Source organism: Haemorhous mexicanus, chromosome 3 (genome assembly GCF_027477595.1).
Source record: "Haemorhous mexicanus isolate bHaeMex1 chromosome 3, bHaeMex1.pri, whole genome shotgun sequence".
Classification (NCBI taxonomy): domain Eukaryota; kingdom Metazoa; phylum Chordata; class Aves; order Passeriformes; family Fringillidae; genus Haemorhous; species Haemorhous mexicanus.
The window spans coordinates 86,935,717-86,955,934 of NC_082343.1; the positions used below are offsets into that span (position 1 = coordinate 86,935,717).

Here is a 20,218-nt window from a genome sequence, read left to right on the forward strand (position 1 = left end):
CTCAAATAAAATTTCTGGAGTATATGATTTAGGAATAAAATGCACTTAAAACCCATAAAAAATTATCAAAAGGCTAGAACATCTCTCCTATGAAGAAAGGCAGAGGGAGTTGGGGGTGTTCAGAATAAGGAAGGGCTCCAGGAGAGACCTTCCTGTGGCCTTTCCATAAATGAAGGAAGCCTATAAGATGGAAAGAGACTTTCTATCAATGCCCTAGTAACAGGACAAGGGACAACAGTTTTAAACTGAAAAAGGATAGCTTTAGACTGGATGTAAAAAATAAATTCTTTGCAATGATGTTTGCCTGAAGAAGCTGTGAATGTCCCATTCCTGGAAACCTTCAAGGTCAGGTCGAATGGAGCTTTGAACAGCCTAGTGAGGACAGAGGGGTAGGACTTCATCTCTTTAAAGGCCCTTTTCAACTCAAACCATCCTGTGACTCTAAAATAACCTTTAATTCTTCTCCTGCTCATGAATACTTTGTATTTTCACAGAAGGCTGAGTACTGTAAAGGCTTGGCATGTGACCAGCAACAAACCAGACAAAATCTGCTATTAGCACTGACAGGATCTTGGCAGCAGGGAAAGCTGCAGGCCATAACAACTTCCACATTAGCCACATCCTGACCACAGCTCAACTCTTCCATTTTTTGGCAAGACACTGCTCTCTGCAAGGTTTGAGAAAGTTCTAGGCTTCCCTAAACCTTGGTACAGGATCATGCAGATTATAGACTCTAGACTAATCTTTGCACAAATTTTGCCACAGACAAACAGCTTGTTTTTCTTACTACTGATTCAGTATCTCGAATGGACTAATGCATCTCCCATAGCTCCAATACTTTTATGAACCATGAGTTACAGGAAATTCAGCTCAAGAACATCACACTCACTTCTTATTCAGAAGATTGAGATCAAAGTCCAACTGCATTTCACCAACTGATTTTAATCTCAAATAGATTACCTGAATGTTACTGCCCATCCCCATCAAATATAAACTGTTATTTATTAAATTAACATGCATGCTGCAAGAAAGTGCATCCCTGGTAACGACTCTGTAAAACTCAACAGTGAGTAAAAATTACCAACCAGCAACACCACAAAAATGGTTATAAATTTTCTGCCTAAGTGTTACAAGAAACCAGGATTAGCCAAATGCACATTTTAGAAGAAACCTGGGATAGTTTTAAGGTTTTCATGCAGGCAACAGAGCAAACACACTCTCTGCACAGTCAAGAGAACCACCCCTGGGGCTGGGAAGAGGCACACACAGTCTCAATACATCTTATGTGAAAGTAAACTGAAAAACATTTATGCAGAATCACAGCTCCCAGGACCAGCCCTTAAGCATAATTACAAATTCTATACAGAAGCTTGTGCAGAGGACAAACCACCACAGTCACACGCTAAGATCAGTCTATTTATTTTGGCAAAGAAGCAAGAAGTGGAGTTAAGGAAAGCTTTTAGTCGGGTCGTAAATTCAGACACAAAATGCAGCTCAGGTGTTTTTAAATTCAAAACTTCCTGAACAATTTCAGCTGGGAGAATGAGCACAGTCATGCTGCCACTGCTATTTCCCAATTGGGGTCAGCAGCTCAAAGCATTTATTCATGGCACTTGAGCCTTCATTTCAGACCTTGAAAAATATTTTAAACAAAAAATGAATCTCCAGAGGCTAGGAAACTCATCTAAGAAATAAAACCAGGTCACCAAGTCCTGCCCATGCAGTCTTCATTTAATTCAGCTGCAGTGGTTTCAATCTAGATGTTCAAGAACTGTCAATCCAGAGATAATCTGATGGTTAGACATTTTCAAGGGAGTAGTGCATCTAAGATCAGACAACAGAGTGAAACTGCTAAATAAAAATATATTGTAATTATCATGTGCGCTTTTTTCTTTTCCAATTACATGGATATTCAGTTTCAATTTCATTTTCCTCTCTTATCAAATATTCAATAATTTAACATTGTGGTGGGATTAGGAACATATAACAATAATTTTCACTTCAGGAACAAAATGATAAATGAAAACACCTATATTATTTTCAACTCTAAGTAACACACTTCTTTCATTTTGTTGCTTTTTAGTCCTTCCTGCAATATTTTTAATTAAACTGAACACACTGTAGGGCAAACAAAATATTATGCATTCAAAATCAAATCTTATGGAAAACTTGAATGGTCAATTTAAGATATTTCTGGGGGTTTTTTTCTATTTTACTAATTATAAAGATTTTAACGATAACCATTATGTCAATTAAAGGAGAATTTCAGAAACGGAGGGCATATTTATTTGCACTTTTTTTTCAAGTCATTATTTTTCCTGACATAAATTTGAATGATAAGTTTTAAACTCAAGGGATATACCTCTCTTAGCAAATGACACAGTACAATAGGAGTAACTGCATTACAGTGAAACAGCAGCACCGAGGGACCAGTGCCCATACTCCGCACATCTGGAGGGTTTTACTAGTTCTAGTGTGTACCATGTGTTTCTAGTCTGGTCCCCCTGGCTATGAATTCACAGCTGCAGACTACCAGGTGTTTTTCTAAGGAGCATCTTCCAGGTTGGTTTCATCCAAATAGCATCCAGTTTGGTGCCTGGGCTTGCAGTGCTATAAATGCAGACAACCAGGTGATTCAGTACCATAGTAAACTCCTAAGATGAACTAAAACACTAACGGAGACACACTTCTACTCATTCTTTATCCAGCTGCTGATGGTTACTGGCATGAGAAAAGACTCTTGCTCTAACATAGTGACAAACCAGCTTACGGTACTTTTTCCCCTTTTTTATCTGCACTTCAACTTTATTGCCTTTTTTATCTAGGTTTTATTCTTTAATACCAGGCATGAGTGATCATATAATATCTAGCTACCAATCACACATCATCACTTAACCAGGAAAAACAGCCTTTAGCAAAGATAGTTGTTTTAAGTAACATAAACAAAGTTTTTCTTCCTTCTTTCCTCCTCAAGGACAGACTATTGCTACTACAACACAAAAATTTTGCCTTAGACCTCCAATGTTCAATACTTTAAATTTATGCTTCTTAGAGTTCAAACACCAGCTAAGCACAACTGCCACACTTTAGAGCTTATATAATTGTCATGATCTTGCCCTCTAAACACAAAGTATAATTAAAAGTATTTTTAGTTCCACCTCAATTCACCCAAGATGCTTTGGCAGTCCCCATCCTGTGAGACCCCAGCAGGCAGCTCTCCCCAGCCCACCCAGGGACACTGCACCCCAAGTGCCTGTCAAGCAGCCCTCACCCCAGCTGTGGAGGGACACAAGGAGATACTGTTGTCTGATCAAACAGGTCTCAAAGTAAAACATTACTTGCATGCTCAGCTGGTAACTCACCACTGGCTCCCCATCAAGATAATGCTGTGGACTGGAAATGTGGAAGCAACAGCAACAGGAATGTGAGTAAGTCCTGTTCCTGCACGTTTTGACATAACCCAGTTCAGCAGTCCAAACAAAGGCTTGTACTTACTCAGCCTGCAAATAACTTTAATCATCGTGTTTTGTCTAAAACTGGGGTATAGATCCCTCTCTCTGGTAACTAATCTTACTGCTGCTTGTCAGACAGGAGAGATTTGATTTCAGGCTTTAAGTCAAAAGCATAACTAGCCTTTGCAATTGCACAGACCTAACCATGTATCAAAATTTCTGTTCCTGTTCCAACATCACACTATAAAAAGTAAAATTTATTTCATTTATGGACAATATAGAAAACACAAATCCAAATTGTTTCAAAACCACACCAAAAGATACTATTAAAAATACTCTCAAGGGGAGAGTAAAAGGCTCACATGCAGAAGCCAAATAAAAGATTGGTGCCATGTCAACTCTTCCCCACAAAACCACAGATACTGTCACCAAAAAAAACCCAAGTAAAGCTCTCTCATCCCTCTGCCAGGACAAGAGGTACCCAGGACAAGAGTCACATATCCCATTTCTTGATGTCCTTCTTCCTAACACAGGCAATACAAGTCCCAGCAACAGCAGAAAAATATCTCTGCCAACATGTATGATCTGTACTTCTAAGCAATTCTTTACCAAGAGTGTGGGAAGTGCTGAAACAGGTTGCCCAGAGATCTTGTGGATGCCCCATCCTGAAAGTGTGGCATAGAACAGCCTAGTCTAGTGAAATGTGTCCCTGCCCATGCCAGGGGTTTGGAACTAGATGAGTTTAAGGTTCCTTCCAACCCAAACCATTCTATGATTCTGTGTTATAAATAAACAAAGTAAGTCTGCAGGAACTTTGAATCACAGGCAGACTCAAGGAGCATACAATCCTTGTGTAGACAGAAAAGTTTCCCTTCATTAAAAGCAAAATATTTGATACAGCAATACAGTCATATCCTAAACATTAAGCATATTTTCACGATTCAGGTTTAAAACTCAGACCTTCCCAAACCCAAAGTTTTTTCCCACAGCTTAGAAAATTTTGTTCAGCAAGTGTTCTTATCTTCCCAACTGATATTACCTATGTTTTAAAAAACAAACAGAAATTAAAATAAATTTAAAATGCATACAGGCGTGGCCTGAATTATTTGGACACAACCTGACTTCAGGTATTCAAGGCCAATCTAGAAAATCATTACTTTGATCATCAGAAAATAAATAAAATTTTTTTAACATTTCAAAAAGAAGAATGCACATATAGTATTTACCAAACAACTGTATTCTTTGTTCTTGTGTTTGTGCAACATAAAGGGAAAAAAAGGAAAATGTAACAGAACTTCCATCAGCAAACCTTCTGGAACTTACTACCAAAGTTTCCTTGAGCTATTTCATGTCAAGGAAATGTCATGGTTCACATTCATAGTGTTTCTCAACTGGTAAAGTAGGGCACTTTTTGTAGATCACAGAGATATGGCCCATATAAAATTTAGGATTTAAATAACACTCCTCTAGAACAGTTAAAAATAACTGCTGGTTTGGCAGCCCCTGAAGAGGAGATTAGGAAAAAGTAATATTTTAAAGACCCCACACATATGAAATTTATTACTGAAATTCAGCAGAATGGTGCTCAGCAGAAATTTCAGGGGGTCCAGAAATCAAAAAGATTAGATGATTTTTTAATGAGCAAAACTGACATGACAGGTTCAAACCATGTCTCAGCTACATGCTGCCAATACACTCAGTATCAAAACCACCAAGAAAGGTAATCAAATGAATTTGCCTATATGAGTGAGGAGGACCAGAAAGCATGAAACAGACACTTTCACTCAGTACTTTTATCTAATTGACATTCTTGAAGAAATTTATAATTTTCTCAACATTATTTCCAAGAAACAAGTACAAGCCAATTTAATGCAATCTGCTGTAAATCATTAGGATTCACCCAGGTGACTCAAGAGGAAAACCCAAACTTAATTAGATCATTTCAGATCAGTTGCTATGAAATCCAGGGGTTTTGTTATTTGGTACATTTAAACCTATTATCCAGTTAATCAATTAGAGAAGAGGATAACGTGAAATAGTTCTTAAGCATGCTTCAAAGATATTTAAATCTTCTTATATTTTTTCTTTTAATTTTAACACCTTCTTCAATCAAAACCAGCATGTGTAAAGTCTTCCTCCAATTCTAGAACAATCTAAATCAATCGTTTCATAATCCTTCCCACTGAAAATACATTATTACTAATTTCTAACCTCAAAGACACGTCCCTTTGTTCTTCCAAGGTTAAGGCAAGATATCTCCTTGCACAACTTTCCTCTAAGAGCTCAGTACCAGCCACACAAAAATTCCATCTGGTTTTAAACAACTCTTTGCCAAATAAAAAAAATGGTAAGGATCATGTAATGACAGGTTAAGTACATGTAATATTTACATGGAAAACAAACTACAGAATACTTCAGTCTAGCAGAAAAAGCTGTAATACACACCCAGTGGAAACAGAGACCACATAATCTAGAAACAGAAACTATTTTAAACACAATTTTGAAAATGTTTTGAAGAATTACTTTTAACCACTAACACAGATTTTAAATTAAGACTAATTTTTTTTCCTTTCTAGTGTAATATTTCTCTATCTGATTTACAAGTTGTCACACCTAGTCTGCAAAGCAACTTCTCTTGGTTTTTTTATCAGTATACACACAGACACAGCCAAAGGTAAGCACTAATGCCTTCTGACAAAAACACTTGAGAACCAGCCAGATTCCAAGCTGGTTTCAGCATTTACAGATATTTCATGGACTCAGAAATGCTAATGATGTCAATCAAAAAGCCTAGAAATCAGTTCAAAAAGTCACATGCATAGTCCTCAGGTTAAAAACATTTAATTGACATCTTCCTGATTACAAGTAAGATCCTCACCTTGCTGATTACAAAATAGCAAACCACAAAACACTCCCTGATTTTTTTCATGGAAAACTAATATGTAACTAGTTTTTAAAAGACAAGGAATACAATGCAGAAGAGACTATTGAAGGAAAGACTGTGAGGTCATGTGAAACTTATCAACACTGGACCCACAACAAGACAGCCTGTTGCTCCCCTTCTTAAGGCTTTACAAAGCATCTTCTTCAGCTTCCTGGACCTGTGTTCTACAGTACAACAAGCCAAGTTCACTCAAGCATTCTATTTAGAACTCCAGTCTGGAAGTCTTCAGCACATCCTATATTCCTGCAAATATATTTCTTTATTTCAGATAGATTTTTTTTTTTCCCCATATATTTTCTTTCACCCAAAATTTGAGCTCCATGGGAGCTTAAGCTACAGTGATCAGGAATTCAACACAAAAGTTAGAGATGATTAATTCAAATTCCTCCTTGCAAATAGAAATGTTTCAAATCTCCTTTCATGATGGATATTTCTTCACACAGTTGAATGAATTGAGCCATTTTGGATGGGCAGGGGGAAGCTAACTGTAAACTCCTAATAGATTTCCTGTATTTCCTTTCTAGAGTAAAAAGTCCTCCTTGGGGATGAGTTTTTGGGTTTGAATTATTCATGGGAACTAAAAAACTAAAAGCTTTTAAGTACAGTTGTTTCACATTATCATATGATTAGAGATCTTCTAAGACCATCTTAGAAAAAATTCAAAACAGTGTAAAAGAAACAATTGTGTAGAATGTAAGTACGATGAAGATCCTGGAGGATTATTACAAGTCAGGCGCTTCCTCAGGAACCCAGAAAACTTCAGTTCCTTTGGTACTGGGACAGCAACAATCACATGGGGTTCAGCCTCCTCCCAGTAACCTACAAGAAGTCTTGAGGCAAGAACTCCAGAACAACTGAATTTAAAAAGAGTAGAATGTAGTACAGAGCAGCCCAATGATACAACTTTCAACCCACTGAACTAAAGAAAAAGCCAAAACAAAACACAACCAACCAACAGACCTATTTCCCAAAATGCATCAACGTATGAATCAGTACCCATCACACCACTTAATGGAGACTCCACCTCTCCTTACAAAGAGCCCTGTTCCACCCACTATAGCATACCTGTCTTCAATTACAGGGAGGTATGTGCTTCCTTTTATTGACTGAAGGACACAAAGTCTGAAGAATTCTCTTACTATTTCTATTAATAAATAAAAAACAATACAAACTATTGCATTTTGGTATCAAGGTTCTGTTCAGAGGAATTTCACAACTTTCAGAGTTTCTGCTTTGCTTGACGATTAATGAAAAGAACTTGCTGGCTATTACAGCTTATTCTAACTTAAAAAAAAAAAATGCATGCCTCTTGAATAACTTCAATAACTTGGGAACAATAAAGGAAACAAGATTAATCAAATGCCTTCTGAAATGCCTGCACGTCCAGTTTCTATGCTGCCTTCAGACACAAGGGTGAAACATGCTGGCTAACTTCCCAGTGTTATGACCTGTGAAGAATACAAATCTAAATTTCCTAAAATAAAAATATCACTGCATGTCTGTTAAGAAAAAATAAACTTTTTTTTAGAAGTGACAAGTTAGCAAAAGTTGCTGACATTCAATTACAAGAGAGAAACACAATTATATTTCAAAGGTTATAAAAAAAGCATTTGCTTTTTCAGCTTCCACTCTATAAAACTCATTCAGGTTTTACTGGATGCTGTAGTTTACCTAATTTCTCCACGCATTCAGCAGCCTGTGCTATGGGATGATCCTCCTTTGATCCAGAGGCATTTGACAGAATTCTGGGAACGTGTCCAGCATAACAGAAATAACAGCATAGGAAACCCTAATACACCAGGTGTGGCTTCAGAGATGAAGGCTGAGCCACCCAGGAAGTGCTCTAATAACTACAGCAACCTTCCTGTAAGCTTTTACCACTAAAGGTCTCTTGAACTAGATTTATACTGAAAAGCATCAGGGAGGTATAGGACAGAACTGATTTTTTTGCCTGACCTGCTCTTCTATTGTAGCAGTGGAATAAAAGATAGGCTTTGATTGCAATGAATGATTTTCATCTTCTTTGATACTTGGCTTCTCCCCTTTCTCTGGGTATCCCTTAGTTATCTTTTCTCCCAGCCTCAAAATACCTTTAAAAAAAAAAAACAGTTTCTTTCTAGAAAGAAACCCTCATTTAGAGTTAAAACTGTAATCTAAAAAACTCCTTGTAGTGCTGTAGACTGCCATTTGTTTTGGTGAACACCACAGCTGCCCATTTTGCCTGTGGAGCTGTGCTAATCCTGCCCTGGGAGCCTCTGAGCCCAGCCCAGAAGGTCAATCACATCTGCTCAGACTCCCCTGTCCAGCATGCACCTGGATCAGCAGCCACTGCTTCAGATCATGCTTTCCCATGTGGCTGCTTCTGCCTACACCACCCTGCTCAACAGCAGCATTCATAATTTTGGATGTCCCCTTGTCGAGCCCTCCTGCTCTAAACTGCCTCCTCCTTACACATTGAGCTGCACCTAAAATTAGCCTGAAAAGCAGATCTTCATCTCAAAGCAACAGTATTCTCCCCACTTCCGTTTTTTCAAAACAGGAAGGCTGACTGCTACTTTGATCCAGGAATGTAGTGAATCCACATTAGGATTCATTTAGGAGGTAAAAGGCATAGAGCTTTCTTTGTGCTCTTAGCATGGTGACAAGGGGCTTTGCTGACCAGAACAAGCTCAGCACGTTATGATCTCGTGCAAGAACCACTGTGAAAAGCCAAAGAAGTCCCCAGCAGAGCAACAACTCACAATGGCCTGCAACAACACAAAATATTCCTTCCTGCTGACTCACATGGAGGGCCAGCACGTTCTACTGCAGGGCTTCCCAGGCAGTGCTGGGCACACATGAGCAAAGCTTGCCATGACAGGAATGTTCCCTGCAGCAAATGCGTCCTCCACATCACTCTCCAAACCTCAGCCTGATGAGCAGGGTTAACTGTAGGTTGACAGCTTTCAAGTAATTACAACCATTCCCAATCCAGTGCTGACTGGTATGACACTGGTCATTCTCCTCTAGGGAAGGCAGAAAACAAAGAAGAAAACACAGATTTTGATTAAACTCTCTTTCCAATCTTCAAATTCTGCTTCTGCCAGATGTTCTGCCCTGCATCTCTCCACTTCCCTTTTGACTAGACACCAAGCCTGGCTGATAAGTAAAGCAAAACCAGCATCTCTTTCATCCTCAGAAAACCACACTGATGCAGCCAGTTTTACTTGCTCAATTGTACAAACTCCATTTGCAATCTGATTTGATATAGGCAGTCGACAAGAGCCTGCAAAGCTGCATGCTCGTCTGTAGGATTGACGCCATGCAAATCCTTCCCATTGCCAGCAAGCTGTGAAACACAAAAAGCAGGATATCCTGGAAGTAGTGTAACATAGATGAAAAAAAAAAGGCATGTGTCCTGGGAATAACCTACATAGAGATTTTTTAGGGGCAGAAGCTGATCTTGAAAAAGGAAGTCTGATCCAGAGGGAGACACATTGTGAAGCCATCAACAAATATCAGCACATGAAGCACCAGCAAGGATCCAGATTGCACCAGGGTAATCTAGGCAGATGAATGACGGGCAAGACACGATGCAACCCAGGAAGCCAATCCAGGTGACATGCTAACAACATCCACTGCAGCATTCATTATGTTCCACACTCCACTGAACTCCAAATGAATGCTATCACATGCATCTGGGTCAAAATTTGACTGCCATTACATTCAACAGTGCAAAGAGGTGATATCAGCTATCACTGAACCAGGGGCTGCATCCCATTACTTGCTATAGCCTGCAGCGCCCAAGCTCTATACCATGCCATTCCTGTCCCAGATGGGTGGAAGCCCTTGGAAGACAGCCTGCTACCTGAAAAAGGGGAAGTTCTCTTCAACTAAGGAAAGACTTTTAAAAACCCTTCATCCTCCTCCCACATTTTCTTCTGGTTAGTATCGAAACAGATGCAAAGACCTTGACAGGAGTATAATAATAGAGAAGGCACAATAGTTTTCCTTTACTTCCCTACATATTAGTACAAGCTTTTAGCTCATGTTAGAAATACAGCATAGTCTGAACATTTGCAGGAGATGCTTGAGGGAAGTGATTTTTCAGAAAAAAGGAAAGAAACCATCCTTGTTTTTCAACGGTAGTAACTTGAAGTCTGCTAAAACACAAGCTTCAAAAATAAACAGCACCCTCACCAATCAGCAAACATTGTTCAAATGCTTGCTAATATTACTAGGCTAATTTTTCACGACATAAAATTGTTTTTTCTTAAAAGATGGCTATTACTTCACATTAAACTCAGTTCTCCTCTGTGTTTACATGTGTGCAAATTACACAGTTTTTCCTTACACAAAGGTCTGAAACAAAATAAAATTAAACACTTGGGAAGAAAGTCCTCACACAGATGTACCTCATTCATTGTCAGACTGGAGATTAATTGTTAGAGTTTTGTGGGTTTGCCTGCCTATAAAATGTTCCACACAAAATTAGGCCCTGAATTTAAAATTAAGCAGCTGATCAAACTGAACAAAATAAAACTACAGCAGCCCCAAGCACAGCTACATCTTGCCCATTCAAATTTCTCCGTTAAGTGTGTACGGTGGAGGAAAGAACAGCTCCTTTTGAAAAGGCTCCTATCTTACCTGGATCCCCTAAAAACTACTTGCACATTTCCAACAAGATGACCAATGGAAACAAGAGGCTGCTAGAGAGAACATGCTGAGTCCTAGAAAAACATAAGCCAATTAGCTTTCATTAATTACCACTAACCACACCTTAGCACACCTTCAGATGTCACTCCAAAAACTTTACCTGTCTTGGGGTGAAATACTTAGCCCAAATTGCAAGGTCTCGTGGTCTTACACCCACAGCAGGCACACCCAAGGTCAGTGCCTGGACATGTACAGGGATCAGGCAGCATCTTTGATGAGGAAAACACGGCTTCAAAGTCCTACCCAGACATGGTAGGAAGGGCAGCCCCCAGTGCTAACCCGTTTTGCACAAAAGCAGTCAAAACAGCATTTTTCTTCTACTGCAATCTTCAAGTATTTCCTCTTGCTGGGGTGCCTTTGGTCCTCTCAGCTCCTCAGACTTTCACACCTTGGCATCACCCTTCAGCCTTCACGTGTTTCTTAAGAAGGAGCTCACCTCAAAATATTCTTCCTCTTCCCAGTAGTTTCCCGTTCCCCTGCTTCCTCCTCCTCCCTTGGGCTAAAGCAGCAGAGTCACTCAGTAAGCACGCCAGTGACATGAAGTGCCTTTTGTCTGCCCTCTTCTCTCCCAAAGGGATTTGTAAAGAGACCAGGATTAATACTAAAACAACTCATCTCAAACAGCTGTTTGGCTTTTTTTTAAACCATATAAATTTCCACTTCCATCCTATGTACTCAAGCAGTCAGTACCTATTACTCACTCAAAATCCCAAGCTTTTATTAAGCAAAACCAAACAAACAAAATATCAGGAAATAATATAACTGCATTTTTTTAAGGCATTAAAAAAAAACCAAACCCCAAACTCTTTCTAAAGAGATCAGTAACTGATCCTAGACTGTCACAGAAGTGCAAAGGGCAATTTAAAAAATCAGAAAGTCTATGAACCAACTTTATATATTATAACCCTTGCTAGGCTGACTACTACGTGAACAGACACAGAACTCCGTAGCAACAGAAACAAAGAAGCTAAACTCCAACAGCTGCTAAAATAAAATACATTTAGTTCTAAGTTAAAAGAAATCTGATGTAATATTTCACAAAAATGCATACATGTATGTAAAACTGGGAAAAGCTGCAAGGATTTTAACTGAAAGAATCATCTGTAAGAGTATAAGGTCAGCACATTATTTATGTTTGTCGTTGTTGCTTTGGTGTTGAATATATATGATTTAGCACATAACCCAGGAATAGCCATAGCATCAGATGTCATATCATCCAAAGACTGTGTGTTCATTGGTAACAGGAAAGATTCCTACAGCCACAAGAAAATCAGCTACTTAGACCACTGAACTGTAAAAAAACATGTTCTGTGGGTGTTGACCTTTTGAGCAAGACATGACTTGCACAGCATGATAAAAGGCTAAGAAACTTAGCCTTTTATCGTGAAACTAAAAGGCTAACTTTCCTCTCCCTGGGTTAGTAAGAAATAATCTTTTTCCTTTGAAAGGATATAGAACTTTACAGCAAAACATAAAACAAGATCTAAAATTTGTTTCAGATTGCCATCAGAATATGACATAAAAGGTATTTTGAAAAACATCCTTCCCCTAAAATAGCTTAAAATTTGTTCTTGCATAAATGATCTAAAAAATACATGTAAGACTTTTACAAAACTCCATAGTGCACGTCCAAACACCCAAAGAGAAAAATTTTTAAGAGAGGACATTCATGCAGTGAACCAAACACTATCTCAAGGTCCAAATAATCCAAGATTAAGTGTCTGACCATACTAATTTCAGGTGTTTGAGAAGATGCAAGAGTACTGTAATGGGATGACAACTGAAGACAGAGATCATCCCACCACCTGCAAAACTGCACGTGTACAGAAGAAACAGGAGTGCTTTGTTCCCAACAACCCCAATTCAACACAACTATGACAGTCCACCTCTCCTGTTTCCAAGAACTTTGAAATTTGAAGCAATGCTCTTAACCACAGCCAAAAGAAGATCAACTACTAAAATCTGTAAAAACCACTAGAGGCTCTATTTTGGAATAAAATTGGAAGAGGAGGACTGACAGGCCCAGCAGTACACTCATTGAAAAGCAAGGCAACAAGTATGAGAGAAGGAGAAACAGCATCATTCCTGGCATGTCCACATAAGTAACACTTCTTGCTGTACAGCAGAGAGACAGAAGCCACTGCAGAATGCCATTTGTGTACACAATCACCTGATATAAAGGCTGCCTGCATGAACACTGCCAAGGCTTTAAAGAAATTGGCAAACACTGAAAAAATAACACTGTAGGAAGCCTAGAAAATGAGACAAAGATATCACCAGTTTTCCTATCTTTGTAAAGGATCTCAGGTAACAAAAAGAAAAACAAAACAAAGCAAAAAACAAAAAAAAACCAAACCAAAAAAAAAAACCAAAGCCACAAAACAAAATACCCCTAAAACCACAAAATACAAAATAAACTCATCCTCACCCCTAAAACATGCACTAAACCCAAGTGTTTTTATCTTTACACAGTAATAAAAGTCCATATTATCCAAGGGCCCTTTGAAGTCCATGATCTTTTACAATCCTCTCCCATCCAACTCTATGACTCTGTCCTTGTACATGACTCTGCCTGGGTTTCCCTGCCCACAGCAGGGTATTGGAACTAGATCATCTTTAGTGTCTTTACCGACCCAGGCCCTTCCATAACGCTATGATTCTATTAAATTTCCCTATGTATACTCTTTATGTCTCTGTTTCTCTCTGCAAAGGGCTCTGGAGGCATTTGTTTAACTTTTGGTAGAGGCAATGCATGTTACACAGGTCTAAGAGACTGCAAAATAGGTTGTGGCTTCCTGAGAGAGGGTGACCTGAACGACAATGACTTATTACACCTTATCTGCCTCCCCTCCTCTCTGCTGCTCTACCTCTGCAGAGAGAAATGGAAATATGGATATGGATTTTCACAGATATGGAAAACAGAAAGATGATGAGATTTGTTGCTTTCCACAGAGCCAGCCATTTGCACTGGGGCGTGAAGAAGCCCCATGACCATCCATACTGCTGGGAAGGGCAAGAAGATGCAGCCATTAAGATTTTCTCCTTTTAGGGTCCAGCAGTCAATTACCTCAGGCGAACTGCTTACAAAACTGCAATCCAACAGAATTGTTAAAGTTGAAGTCATCAAAAATGATTGTCAGATTCTTCATTCCTGAATGCTCTGCTGACTGTCCTGGAAACTTTGCAGTATATAAGCAAGGCCAACATCACAAAAGCTGACTGCACATGGCTAAACCTTGAATTGGATGAGCAGCTACAGAGCATCCTCCCCCAAAACTCTCCAATGCCTCCCCTCAAACTGTGCCATGGTAAGCAGGTTTGGTGTGCCTGCACACAGCGCTCACCCCGACAAGGCAAAAGGAGACACAGCAAAACTATCTTTGGCTCAGAGGACTTGGTGAAAGAGTTTTATTGCTGGCAATTCCCTCACTACAGAGCAGCTGTGATGGACTGCACTTGAAGAAATCAGGAAAGAGCAAAGCACAGATGTGAACTTGGAAGGGACGCCGTCAGCTCACCACAGGCATGACCTCCGGCACAGAGCACACCTAAGGACTGGAGAAGGACATGCTGTCCTCCCACAGACACCTTCTTCCTAAACATGGCTACCCACAGTATCACCTTATAGCTGGGCTCCTTTAGATGTGGAACACTGAGAATGCACCTGACATGATCAAAAACTTGCTCAGTGCATGGCAACCAAGACAATATAGCAGATGAGAGGGACAGAGCTCTGGACCATACAAATTTGAACTTGCTCAAAATGCAAAAAGCAACAATATTTCTGTGTCTTCAGCTCAGGCCTGAAGGATCTATAGGAATTTTTAGATATAATTCAGAAGGTTGCTGATATTTTTGTGAAATACAGACAGAGATCTTGCTAATATTGAAGAGATTTTTGTGATCAACTGGCTTTGGTAAATTCTCTACTCCTCTCTTTTTTTTCCCTTCACAAATTTCAAATCTGTCCACTAAGTCTTGTTAATTACAAGGAAAACAAATTTGCTCGTGAAAAAATTATCCACTATGTAAATAATACTCTTAATTTGTCAATTTAACTACCTTGGCAAAATGAATTCAGCAAGCTCTCTTAAGAGATGTTGCTTTAAAAAAAAGAAAAAAAATTCTTTTATGATAAATAAGGCCTTCTGTTGAACATTTACAAAATAAGGGTTCATTCAGATTTTCAGCTCAAGACTGAGAATTTCTCTTTAATTTTTTCTGAGAGTAGATCAAGCCCTAAAAGATGCACATACAGATGTGGCCACCCCAGTTCTGGTAGCGGTCATGGCACCTCCACTTGGCACTGCCAGGACCCGATCCCAGTTTGGAGATTGGCCACATTCTGCACAGCAGCAGTGCTGCAAGGTGTGCATACAAAAAGTGAAGTTTAATTCCGGATGCGTCATCCATCTTTCGTTCCCTGGAGCAAGCAGAAACTGCCCTTTATCCACATACATGCAGAGGAAGAAGAAGCATTCACTGTACAAGGAAGGTCCCTTGGCTTGACAGAAGTGCTTCATGAGTGACACAATGCCTGGGTATGACTTGCAGCCACAGGAGCCAGACACCAACCCATACTTAACCAAGCGTTCATGCATGCCCTGCTGCTGACAGTAGCTGCAATTTAGCTGGCAGAGCTTACACATGCCTACCGGAGCAGTAGCCAGCACTGTGTGTGCAGGTTAAACGTCATCTGGCTGCAACTCCCTTTGCAGCAGGAAGAAGTTAGGATGTGTAGGTGCACCAAGGAGTCCCAAACCACCTTTTCAAGGCCAGGCTATGCTGTCCACAGATGGCAACAGGCTTTGCCTTGGAGCTGCAGCACCATGGCACAGCAGCAGGACCAAACAGATCCAGCCCTCCCCAGCCTCATCACCCTCTGCTCTTTCTGCACACAGCTCAACAACAACAAAATAAGAACTTGCTTTGGATAAATCAGGGGTTTTTTAATAGGTGGTCTAAGATGGTCACTTATCAAAAGACAGCTTTGGCTTTCTTTCCCTGATAAAATACATATATTAAATTTATATGGCCATTACTTACAGTCTACCAGTGCCCATGGATTTATCTGTCCTTTTCTTGACATCAGAGCCTCAGTAAAAACCGTGAAGGCTGCTGATGCTTCTCATTCGGCTTTGCAAAACTGCTGGTTTTGTTGAGTTTTTTGGGGTGGTGGGGGAGTGGAGGGGAAGATTCATCCACAGCCATCACTTCAAAATCTACCGTTTTCGGTGTTCTTTATATTGATAGTATCTAACAATACTTCAGAAACACAAGTCACTGTCACTAGCATTTACTACAAACTTACAACAGTCATTCCAAGAAATAACAAAGTAGAAACTTGAAAAGATAGCAAGCTATGTTAAAATGTTACCATTTTAAAATGCCTTCTCATACTTTAAAAAGTAGATACAAAATGACAGACATATGATGAATGGCAATTTTTTTTTAAGTTAGGTCTTTTGAAAGTCCTTTTTGAAAGTGTTTCAGAGCCAAAGATGCTGTAACACTAGGACATAAGTTATGAAGCCACATGCAGTATATTCTAGAGTAGATGATGAATACCTCAGGTTTTATCCCTCTGATTTTCCTGGTTTAAATCACAGTATGGTTGCACACCTACATTTCCTACAGTATTACAGGCTATACTCCTAAACCACAACATTTTGCTGTCAAATGCAGTCGTTTGCCTCAACACTAATTATTTTTAAACCAAATGCCTTAAGCTGTAACATGAGATGACCAGCAACTGAAAGAATATAGGACTATATCAGAGAAACTGTTCATCTTTTGAGGACTGAAATGACTTTTTTCCACATAAACTCAAGCCCAAATGCAGATGGCACCTGAAGAAATCATCAAGCTCAAGCCCCTGCATGAGAACAAGTAAAACAGTTTTGAGGAGTGTTTTTAATATATCCTTAACACAAATACTATTTGACTTTCAAAAACCTTTGCAGAAACAAGATTGCACAACCTTACTTTCTTTCAGTTTTCCCTAAGGCCTAACAGATTTTAAGAACTTCATCAAGTCTTTGGAGCAAACTAGTTTCATCTTTTTTGATACAGTCACTGACAGAAGAACACAAACCACTTCTCACTAATTTTAATACTCTAGCATCTTCCTGTTCCCTCATCTCTTCTCTTTCTGCTGGAAATTAGCTTGTCTAGCTTTTTGGAACACACTTTCAAACACACATATTCTCTGAAGATCTGTTTTCCAAAACCTTCCTAAGGCCTGGTGACCATTTCTGGTAGAAGGACACATTTTAATTTATTTTCCTTAACATAATAATGTGTCCAGTTTTGGCTACAGCCTGTAGCTGTACTTAAGCTGCACTAGTATGAAAAGCCAAATGCTGAACTTCAGCAGTACTGCATCCCTGTGCTTCTTGTGATCCCACGTAGCCCTCAGATCTGCTTCCATGGCGCTGCTGCCAAGTCGACTTTACCCATCTGCATTATGGGATCTTCTTCCTGAAAATAGTATCTTGGATTCAAATACTGCCTTCGAACTTATCAGAAACCTCTTGTCCTCCAAAGCAGAGCATCAAAAACACAGTCTGAAAGCCCTACTCAGTCTCCTTCATATTTTGTGCTAATTCTGTTGATCATAGATATCCATGTCAACAAGTACAAAGGTGCCAGAACTGCCCCCAGCACTACTTAAACTGATGTCTGATGGTGACTCATAATCATTTCCTGAGAATTATCGCTTAGAGTTATCTCTATACCTGGTCCCTCTGGTTCAGCTGTTCTCAAAACCTTCATTGAACAATTTTCCCAAGAGCAGCCCTACTGGGTCAGATGGCAGGTCTGTTGTCTGCACTATGTCAATGCCTGAAATTAATATAAAAAAAATCTGATAAATAATTGACAGTACTTTCCCAGTCTATTGTCCCAGCTCTGAGCCCAGCTTGGTGATTCTCTAAGCGACTTCAGGTACTCTGCACAAGTCAGCCTTAGTGGGTTTTTCTTCCATTTATTTGTCCGGCTGCTTTTCAAGTCCCTGCAAACTTTCAATATCCACATGCTTCAGAAAGGATTTCCAAAGCTTAACTAACCACACATTGGGTCAAAACCAAAAACACTCCCCTTTTGTTCATTTTGAGCCTGCCAGCTTAATAGTATGCTTTTCTGATAAAAAGTTAGTCCCTACTCAACTTTGCCACATCACTCATAAGACTGTCAAAATTTCTAAAACCTGAAATCTTTCTCAGACCAGTGTTATCAAATACCACAAAAATACAAAGGTTAGATTGGGTCACAAAGCCTTCTTCACCCTGGCAGAGCAGGGACAAGGAAGCACTATTTCACCTTCCTTATGAGAACATTATTGTTAATGGGTCAAAATACTGACCCATTATCAAAACAAAGGCACATGGCAATGCCGGAGGCTGAAAAACACAGTACTTAGTGCAGATTATAGAGGAATGACCCCTCTGACTAGAAAAAATGGGGGTGGGGAAATTAATTCAACTTAGAATTTCTGCAAACTAATAATGACATGGTTTTAATTCAGAAAGCTATTCAGCCTCGCAGGAAAGTTTACTGCCTTTACGTTTGCATTGCAGGCTTAATAGTTTTACAGTCAAAGGCATAACTGTGCCTTCACTAAATAGTTTATTAACTGAGACACATTAAAAACCTCTCCGCTAAAAATACTGTCAAGCTAAATCTTGATTTCTATGCTATTAAGGGCAATATCACAAAGGTTTGGAACTTGTGTTCTGATAATTCTGATATTTACTCTCCCACTTCAACAACACTGAGATCTTTCTTTTGCAGTTATTTTATAAACCATACATTTAAGAATTAACTTGTGTGTTAGCAGTTTTATTGTATTTAAACAAACACTGCAAGACATTTGCTTATACTTCTAAGTTTTCAAAATTAACATTTTAAAAATTAAAATATTTCTATTTTTGTTAGGCTTCTTTTTTTTCACTAAAAAACAAAGTTTAAAAGCGCAGATGACATTTAACTCACGAGTTCATCTCCACCCTGTTAATTTGTCACACTTGCAACAGAAGGAAGGCTCGGTCCCGTGGCCAACCTTTGTACTCGGATGGCTGTGAACGCAGTCCATAGGCCGCCCCGCAGCCCGGCGATGCCCACTGAACTGAAAGGAATTAGGTCGCCTCAAAGGTCTGTTCCCTCCGGGAGCACCACAGGGCACAAGTCACGACATACTACTTCTCTGCACCTTTGTAAAACAGGGCTGGCAGTCAGCAGTGTTCGCTGAAACAACAGATAACAACCATCCTTTTACAGACCCAGCCAACTATTAGTTCAGCTACCTCCATCCTACAGGCCTTGGTGGCGTTTATTAGTTCAGAACCTGAGAGCCAAGTATTAGACAAGCACCAACAGTGTATTTGCTGCACTGCAAGTCGTATTCTCGACTGTTAAGGAGAGGAACCCTTTTAAGCTTTCCTGTTCAGTAATGGATGCAAGTTACAGGAATTAGGAATTGGTTTTTAGTTGTACATCACAGTGACACATGCTGCTGTCCAAACCACAGCCTGCAAAAGTACTTCAAGTAGAAATACTCCAGAAGACGTTTTTCCACTGAACTACCAGTCGTACTGTGTCCGGCCAGTAAAGGCTATACAAATTTAATTTTCTCTTACAAGGATAATACCACCGCCACAGAAATGTTTCTGAAGCAAGGAGGGGAGCTCAGCTGTAACTCCGCAGGGATGGAATTTCACAGAGGATGATACTAAAAAAACCCAGACAAGCCCACAAAGGAAAGAATTTCCATGACAGTTAATTTAAGGAAGTAAAGCACAGTCCAGAGGGATTCTAAGCTCCGGCTCCGGTCCCGCGGTGCGCTGGCCGGAGCGCTCCCCCGCCGAGGGCCCGGCCCTTGCCTCGCCCGCCCCGATCGCACCTGCCCGGGCAAGAGGGGCGGCGGGGGCAGCCGAGGGGCAGCGCGGCGGCCGGGCCGGAGGGCCGGCACCTCCCGCCGGGGGAAGGAGGGGGCGGCGGAGGCCGGGAGGCCGCGTCCTTACCTGCTGATGGAGGTGGTGCTGCTGCGCTCGGCGCCCCGCTCACTGCCAGCCCTGCCGCTGCCGCCGCTACTGCGCTGCTCTGCGCCGCCCCCGCCGCCCGGCACGGC

The 20,218-nt window shown here is 40.2% G+C and overlaps 1 protein-coding gene across 7 annotated transcripts in view; it reads right to left on the minus strand.

Moving 5' to 3' along the window:
• The window catches only part of MYO6 (myosin VI), a 102,207-nt gene extending 81,989 nt beyond the window's left edge, over window positions 1-20,218 (minus strand). For 2 of the 7 annotated variants that reach the window (XM_059842585.1, XM_059842582.1), the window contains exons 1-2: window positions 20,112-20,202; window positions 19,084-19,335 (exon numbers count right to left, since the gene is read on the minus strand). In XM_059842585.1, the coding sequence (XP_059698568.1) occupies window positions 19,084-19,091 (8 nt within the window). In that variant the 5' untranslated portion in view covers window positions 19,092-19,335; window positions 20,112-20,202. Of the gene's footprint in view, window positions 1-19,083; window positions 19,336-20,111 lie in introns of all 7 variants that reach the window. The other 5 variants (XM_059842586.1, XM_059842587.1, XM_059842583.1 and 2 more) reach the window with 5 other exon arrangements.